Raw genomic sequence first — 8,683 nt, forward strand, 5'->3', positions numbered from 1 at the left:
ATTTTCTAGACATCAAAAAGCATTAACTTACTGCCAATAAATGGCTGGGTGTTTTTTTAAAAGTGTTTTTAGAAGCAGTAGAAACCCAAATGGAAGTATAAAAACATGTAAAAAGGTCCCCTTTAAGACCTTTATTCGTCTTTTGTCCTTATCGGATCCATTTCTGTCTTTCCAGGAATGGAGAATCAGGGGAAGAAACGCCTGAGTCGAGACCAGAGAGTGTCCTTCATCCTTCCAGCAAACAGGTAAGAAAGCAGAATAAACCGCTATTTATTGATACAGGAAGTACACAAACACTACTGACTGCAAGATATATAAATAAGAAAGCTCATAAGCTGCTAACAGTTTTATTTGATTTTTTATTACAGCAGTAGTAAATCAGATGGATTGGAGCTACGAAGACGGAAAAAGTAAGTCAGTTTTCAGAATTTCAGTTTGAACCACTGCAAAAACACAAAATCTTACCAAGTACTTTTGTCGAATTTCTAGTTCAAATCTTCATACACTTGAAATAAGTCAAAACTAACTTACAAATAATATCCCAGCAACATGTAGGAACTTGTTTTAAGTCAATAATCTCTTAAAATGTACTAGTTTCACTGGAGATTATTTCAATTACAACATGGGAAAAATGTACTGTATAAGTTAAATAATCTGCCAGTGAAATTAGTACCTTTTTTTAAAATCAATATCAAGAAAATAGCATGATTTTCTTGGCCAATTCACATTTCTGGTTATCTTAGATGTCATTGGTTGCTGCATTTCAGTCTGAAAGTTGTGTGACGTCTCAGTTTTTAAGGTATTCAATAAATGCAAATTAGAGTTTGTTTGTATTGGTCCCATTACCACTATTATTATATATTTTTCATGTACTTCATTTAGGTCGCTAATGCTTAAAAAACAAGCCATTTTTTGGCATTAACTTAATGGCATTTGGTGTCTGAAAAGTTAACCGTTTCAAAAACCTCCAAAATGTAACGTCACAAATCAGCAGGCACTGCCCGTCACCTAGCAACCCCTGCAGAGCTCCGCCTATCACCTAGCAACCCAAGAAGAGCTCCAGCAGGTTTGGTTAGCTGGTCTTACCACTGTATTCCCTGTACAATGGCTGCTAGAAAAGACAAGTGTCTTGTTGTTGACTTACCATCCAAAAACCACTTGCTGCATTCTTGTAGGTTGCGCAGGACGCTCTACTTCTGCTTTTCAAAGATGAACAGTTGAATAATTGTAGATCTGTTTGCAGCCATGTGTGAGTGTAAATGTTGAGTTAGGGGACAGCAGTATTTTTTTTTTTATTCAAAAGCCCTAAAACAGTTCATTCAGAAAGGAGCTTGAAATAGCCAGAACTAATCAGACTAACATTATCTAAGAAAGATTTTATGCAAAAAATGTTGTATCGCCCATCTTCACCTTAGTAGGTCACCTTTAAAATTTCACTTTAAACAAACATTTTGGTCAATTTTGTAAAAAAGAAAGTGGTGAAACAGCATTAAAGTCTGTTTTTCTGTGTTATTCACAATCAGAAAACTCTTCCCACGCAGATAGTAAGCCAGTATAAACTTAGATAATCACTACAAAACATGTCACTGATTTGTTTACTTGCAGGTTAAGCGTGAAAGCCCCAACTGTTTACGTGAAGCCGAATCGTGAGCAGTACATCCGGAACCCTGTGCAGCAGAAAGTCCAGCAGTTCAAACGTTTCATCGAGAACTACCGCCGCCACATCGTTTGTTTCATCGTCGTGTTTGGCATCACAGCTGGTGTGATCACTGAGAGATGCTACTGTGAGCAGAAATCATCTAAGTTATCAAACGTCACCTCTTGAAGACGTGCACCAAACTTTGGAATAAATGGTTGACTGAGATCCTGTGTTCAGTCTACAGTTCTCAGGCTGAAGCCACTGGAGTGCCTGAATCCACAGTGATGGGCATCATCGTCGCTCGCGGCACAGCGGCTGGAATCTCCTTCCTGTATCCCTACATCCTCCTCACCGTGTGTCGAAACCTCATCACGCTGTTGAGAGAAACCTTCCTGAACCGCTACATCCCCTTCGACGCTGCCATCGACTTGCACCGCATCATGGCCATGACGGCCATCGTCCTCTCAGGTCAGTCTGGAGGAGCTAATGATAAAAAACAGATGTAGGTTACTGTAGATCAGGTAGCAACAAGCAACTTCTAATCAATTACATTTAACTGAGTAACTCTTTGGAAAAAAATTACCATTAGGAATATTTTTACTTTTCCTGTCCTAGTTGAGTAAAATTTCTGGGTTCTCTATTCTTCAGTAGCTTCACTGAATAAGGAACAAAAATGTGTTAAAGTTTAATAAATGTTGTATTGAAAACAAAATTATCTGGAAAATTAGTTTTTTTTTTTGCCTGATTTTGTTATTTCATAGTTGTGGTATTTATGAGTTATTTTCATTTTGATCTTTAAAATATCTAAATTTTCACTTAACTTTATATTATGATCCGTCTGATGACGTAATTTTTGCCAAATGCTTTTTTACTTTTGTGTGATTAAAACTAAAAATTAAGTAATAAATTGTTTTTATCACAATAATGCCACAAAGTGTTGTGATAAAATATCACCCAACTGTAGCTGAAGGTGGAGTTTCGGAAACAGCAAGAGCCCCTTAAAGAGACAGAGGCCCAATTTTAAGGCATTATATTGGAAACTCACATTTCTTCAAGTTATTTTTGATAGACATATAATTTTTTAAGGTAACATAGTTGCCTGGTTGTGCTGCAAATGGTAACTATCTGCCTGGAAAATTCATAATACTGCACCTTTAAAAAGCCTGATCTGCTGATACAGATTTTTTTGTCTGAATTGAAATAGTTTTTCACACTGTAATTGTTCAGTTTATTCTTAATACATTTTTCACTTAAACATGTCATCTACAGATCGACATAACATGTTCAAAATAAGGTGCAAAAACACAGATATACCATGTTTTACCTACATCCTCTAAGATGGCCTTGCAAGTTTTTCTGCATAACATTTATCTTTAAAATTTTGCAGAGCATTCACTTCCCCAAATAAAGGTGTTCAATTAGACTAGAGAGCTGCGTTTACTTCAGGCTCTTTGTGCTGAAAACAGCATCATTAAGTTCTTAAACAGTGTTTTATTCATCACTGCGGTGTGTTCCTCCTGTAACATCATTGAATCAAATATGCCAATGTTTTCCAGGGCTTAGTCGTTTATCCTTCAAGGGCGTATTTAATCTTTTTTGCTTTAAAATGAGACAAGATGGCTTTCTTGCATGACATCTGGCATGACAAAAGAGGTTTAAAGTCTTTTCTCTTAACCAGGATAAGACTTTGAGCTAAGAAGCGAGGACCAGTCACTGTTTAATTATTATTTCTTGACTAAGCAGCGTTCTCTAGTTTCCCAGTGAAAATGTGAATCAGTGGATGTCGTTGTGCTCATGTATTGCTGGGTTTTGTCATTGCGTTGTTGTTGCTCTTTTCATATGCTTCTCACTGGTTTTTGTGTTTCCTCTGCAGTTGCTCACAGTTTGGGCCATGTGGTCAACATCTACAAGTTTTCCATAAGCGACCTCAGCATCCTGTCCTGCCTGTTCCCAAACGTCGTCGTCAACAATGGGCAAGATTACACATTTCACTGAGAAATTTGGAGATGTCTTAGATTAGCATTAGCTTCCCCCTTAGCAAGCCCATTTTACAATGTTGTTTTTTCCCCTCATTGTTAAATTCTTTCAGCATGAATGCTGCATCATACCTTCTCATTTTAGTTGGCTGTGAGTTTCTTAGGGTTTTTTGTCTTGACAAAAACTTTTCCATTTTGCGTTGCTATGCTAGCTTGGGGAGCAGAGTTGCTTCATAAATTTGACAATAAGCTGTCAGGACGATGAGCATTTTAATAAATTATTTTACCTTATATTTTATAGTAATGATAGAAAAACTGTATGGAGGAGGATTAGAGACACTGAAAAAAATTAGCAAAATTCTGACTTCAATTTCCAAATTCTAACCTTTGATTTCAGATAATTAAAGTCACAATTTTGACCTCATAATACTAAGAAAATAGTTATAATTCAGAGATAAATGTTGAAATTCTGAGATTAAAATTAGAATTCTGAGAAAAAAAGTAAAAATTCTGAGATTAAAGTCAAAATTCTGAAATTAAAGTCAAAATTCTGAAATTAAAGTCAGATTTCTGAGATTAAAATTAGAATTCTGAGAAAATTATTTCCAGTGACCATTAAATATATCTAAAAAAAATTAATTTATAATTTTTTAATTTTAATTTTTTTTACATATTCTCTCCAACTTTCTCAGGCCTCCATAGCACCTCCTGGTGGCACCCTACAGTGCTACAGCCCCTATTTTGAAAAACGCTGATTTAAGTAATTCACTGTTATTTTTCCTTTTTAGGTCTGAAATCCCTCCTAAGTGGTACTGGTGGTTCTTTCAGACAGTTCCAGGTAGACTTATAATCCAATTTTAAAGTTTAGATCTTGTCAAAGCTTTTTGTGTAATTTTTTCCTTCTGCTTCCCTGTAGGAATCACCGGCGTCCTGCTTCTCTTTGCCTTTGCATTCATGTACGTTTTTGCCTCCCACTACTTCCGTCGCATCAGTTTTCGTGGGTTTTGGATCACTCACTACCTCTACGTTGTTGTGTACATTCTGGTAAGCACTTTCTGAGCTCAGATCCCTGCTGGGGAGGCAGCTATGATTGTCTGATACCAGTGTGTGTGTGTGTGTGTGTGTGTGTGTGTGTGTGTGTGTGTGTGTGTGTCCATCAGACGGTCATACACGGCAGCTACGCTCTGCTCCAGGAGCCTCGTTTCCACGTCTACCTGATCCCGCCCAGCCTGCTCTTCCTGCTGGACAAACTGATCAGCCTGAGCAGGAAAAAGGTGGAGATCCCTGTTCTCAGAGCAGAGCTGCTGCCTTCAGGTGATATTCGTAATTTATCGTCTTTAAAGGTGACCTATTAGGGCAATGAAGAACATGTTCGCTACATGTTTTTTGATGTTGTTGCACAAAATCATCATTAGAAAATTTTGATTTTAGTCTGGCTAGTTCTGCCTACACTGCAAATATACAAAATGTTACCAAGTATTTTTGTCTACTTTCTAGTGCAATTTTTTCACTAAGACAAAAGATATTGTTTTAAATTAATAATCCCTTAATATTGATAAAAAGTACTCAATTTTGTCACTTATAACCAAACATTTTCCCATGTATTAAGTGATCTGCCAGTGGAAGTAGTTCTTAATTATTATCAATATTAAGGAATTATAGCCTTGAAACAAACTGCCATATATTTTGCTGAAAAATTATTTGCAAGTTAGTTTTAGTTTTCTTATTTGCACAAAAAAATGAAGCAAAAAATATTTTGTAAGAGTTCTTGTTTTGCAGTGTATTTTGAACTCCTTTCAGAATAAGTTGTTTTAAGGCCTCTTGTCACTTTAAATGAAAATAAGCTGCTGCTGGCCACGCTCCTCAAACTCAACGTTTACACTCGCAGGTGAAGATGACTGCAAAAAGATGCACAATTTTACAGCAGTCTATCTTTGAAAAAGCAAGTGGTTTCTGGATGATAAGTCCATAATCAGCAGTCATTGTACAGCACATAGAACGGTAAAACCAGCTGACTAAACATGCTGGGGCTCAGCTTGGGTTGCTAGGTAACGTGTAGAACTCTGCTGGCGTTGCTAGGTAACGTGTAGAACGCTGCTGGCGTTGCTAGGTAACGACACAATGACCCTAGAATGTGATGTAACAATTGGAAGGTTTTTGAAACGGCTCATTTTCCAGACACCAAAAAAACATGAACTTGCCAAAAATCTTTATTTTTTTTTTAGAAAGTTGTGAATTTTGAATAATAGGTCCCGTTTAAAACAAACTAATTTCTTATTCTTATCTCTTATCTACACTCTATGTGACGCTTCTCTCGGCTGTCCTTCCCGAAGGTGTGACACATCTGGAGTTCAAGCGTCCCCCGGGCTTCGTGTACCGTTCAGGCCAGTGGGTTCGGGTCGCCTGCCTGGTGCTGGGCACAGACGAGTACCACCCATTCACTCTGACTTCAGCCCCTCATGAGGAGAACCTGAGCCTGCACATCCGGGCCGTGGGACCCTGGACCAGTCGGCTCCGAGAGCTCTACACCGAGGAGAGCCTCCTGGAGTTTGGTTCCTACCCAAAAGTACGCCTCTTTGCTGCTTTATCACCACTTTTAATGGTTTTTGGCCCTTTGTGACAGTAATGAAGGGATTTTCTTTAATCTGAAGCTCTACTTGGACGGGCCGTTCGGCGAAGGCCATCAGGAGTGGAACGACTTTGAGGTGTCTGTTCTGGTGGGAGGAGGAATCGGCGTCACACCGTTCACCTCGATCCTCAAGGACCTGGTGTTCAAGTCCTCCATCAAGTCCAAGATTCTGTGTAAAAAGGTTTGCAACTACCACCCGCCATCTTTAATGGCACCTCTGGAGAAGAAGAAACTTCAGATTATAAACATGACATTTAAAATTTGAATATGATATCAGTACAATAAAAAAAATAAAATAAAATAAAAATAATAATAATAATAATACAGAAAGTTAAATGTTGTCAATATTCAAATTAGCCTAATTGGAACATATTATAATTTATTGAATATGCCTGTTTGTCCTTTAGGCCTGTCACAATAACAAAAAAGTCCCAATAACAAAAAGTCCCAATAATTATTGCAATAAATGATAATAAAACTGTCTTTAGACAAATTTCAAATAATATATTGGTAATTGCATGGTAATAGGAGTTAATTATCTCAATGATTAATAAGTTCAAACAGGAAGACATTTTAAATATCCAAAATAAAAACATAACCAAAAACAAAAACACTTAAAATAAGAATAACTTTTCAGCAAGATATAGGAGCATGTTTTAAGTCAATTATTTAAAAGTACTAGTTCACTTGCAGATGTTACAAAAGTGTTGTCAGAAGTTGAAAAATATACTAGTGGAAATAGTAAAACAAAACAAGCGCCTATATCTTGCTGAAAATTTACTTGTATTATTTCCAGTTTACTGAGATATTTGAACTAAATAAACTTGGTAAGATTTTGTGTTTTTGCAGTGAAGTTTCTGTTCAGTTCTATTCAAAATGGAAACACAGCAAAAACACAAAATCTTACCAAGTATTTTTTCCAGTGAAAACATCTTAAGACAAAACTAACTTAAAAGTAACGTTTCATCAAGATACAGAAGCTTGTTTTAGGTAAACAATTCCTTAATATTGTTTTTTTTTAAAGTTCTGTTTCCACTGGCAGATTATTTCTTTCATGGCATTTTCTCATGTTTAAAGTGAAATAGTCAGTTAAACTAAAACTTTTTCATCGATCTTAAGTAGTCGTTGAAACTAGACAAAAATACTTAAGATTTTGTGGGGGGTTTTTTTTCTATTTTTTTCACTTCAATAAAACTGAATTTGCTGCAGAGTTTTATAAAAATCATTAGGGGTGCTTCTAAAAAAAAGTAAAAATAAATAAAATGTTTCTCAGAAAGTGTTGAAACTGCTGTAACTCATATTTAATTTGATCCGTAAAGCCTCTCAGTAACATCTGTCGTCTGAAGGTTTATTTCATCTGGGTGACCCGAACGCAGCGGCAGTTTGAGTGGGTCTCAGACATCATCAGGGAGGTGGAGGAAATGGACACGCAGGAGCTGGTCTCCGTCCACACGTACATCACCCAGGTGGCCGAGAAGTTCGACCTGCGCACCACCATGCTGGTGAGCTTAACACCACACAACCACTGTTTGCTAGTGGGAAGCGGCTAAAGCTTACAGTTACGTTGGTAACAGCAGAGAGTGTTTATGGGCTTCGCCACGTTGATGTTTCACTGTTTTAAAGGGGTTGTATTATGTAAAATCCATTTTTTATGTAAAATCCACTTTTTTGAGCTTTACGTCATGTTCATGCATCAAAAACATATCTGGAGTTTTGCTTTGGTTCTTCCATGCGTGTTGGAGAAATCTGTTAATCTCCGTGGCAACCATTGAGCTGTGGAAAACACCTGGGTGGACCTAGCCCCGCCCTCGAAGCACAGGTCCTCCTTGGAGATTCAGGTTCCCGGCGACAGAGCTTCTACCTCACAGAGCAGCCCTCGCCCACTCGGCTCCTTCAGACTAGCCAGCAGCAATCAGCAAACAGCTGGTGGGACTGAGCATCTGCTGAGCTCATTATACCAGCTGCTTCTCAGTGAATCGCTGGTAAAAACTTTGTTAAAGGGTTAATGGAGGAGCCATGATGTGATGACTTCCTGAAGGCAGTTTCAGAAAGAGCTGGAGTTTCTTAAAGAGACAGAGGCCCAATTTCAAGAAGTTCAATCAGGAAGTCAAATTTCTTTTAAGTCATTCGGTAAACGACTTACCGAATGACTTTCTTTGTTTTTTAAAAGAATAATTATGATAATAGAGACTTGTTTATATTAGCTTATATTAACTTCTGGATAAATTGTTGCCACTTCTTTCTTAGATTTTTTTTATATTGTTTATTTCCTTTTAACTCTTCTTCCAGTTTCTTTTTAAAGTCTGTTTGGCTGTGAACACAACAGTTTGACCTCAGTCACATGAAATAAGTCTAGATTTTGCTATAATTGTTTTTTTTTCTTGGGATTTGGTTGTCTATCTTAGATAAAGATAACCTTGACTGCCAGTCAAGGTTATC

The 8,683-nt window shown here is 37.3% G+C and overlaps 1 protein-coding gene across 1 annotated transcript in view; it reads left to right on the forward strand.

The window, feature by feature from the left end:
• duox (dual oxidase) overlaps positions 1-8,683 on the forward strand; it is a 26,768-nt gene that overhangs the window by 15,999 nt on the left and 2,086 nt on the right. Inside the window, exons 22-32 of the mRNA XM_016663763.1 lie at positions 176-245; positions 369-410; positions 1,606-1,784; positions 1,877-2,107; positions 3,513-3,612; positions 4,404-4,453; positions 4,532-4,659; positions 4,776-4,929; positions 5,949-6,181; positions 6,267-6,425; positions 7,591-7,746. Of these exons, the coding sequence (XP_016519249.1) occupies positions 176-245; positions 369-410; positions 1,606-1,784; positions 1,877-2,107; positions 3,513-3,612; positions 4,404-4,453; positions 4,532-4,659; positions 4,776-4,929; positions 5,949-6,181; positions 6,267-6,425; positions 7,591-7,746 (1,502 nt within the window). The remainder of the gene's footprint in view (positions 1-175; positions 246-368; positions 411-1,605; positions 1,785-1,876; positions 2,108-3,512; positions 3,613-4,403; positions 4,454-4,531; positions 4,660-4,775; positions 4,930-5,948; positions 6,182-6,266; positions 6,426-7,590; positions 7,747-8,683) is intronic.

This window comes from Poecilia formosa, unplaced genomic scaffold (assembly GCF_000485575.1).
Source record: "Poecilia formosa unplaced genomic scaffold, Poecilia_formosa-5.1.2 Scaffold442, whole genome shotgun sequence".
NCBI classification, from domain to species: domain Eukaryota; kingdom Metazoa; phylum Chordata; class Actinopteri; order Cyprinodontiformes; family Poeciliidae; genus Poecilia; species Poecilia formosa.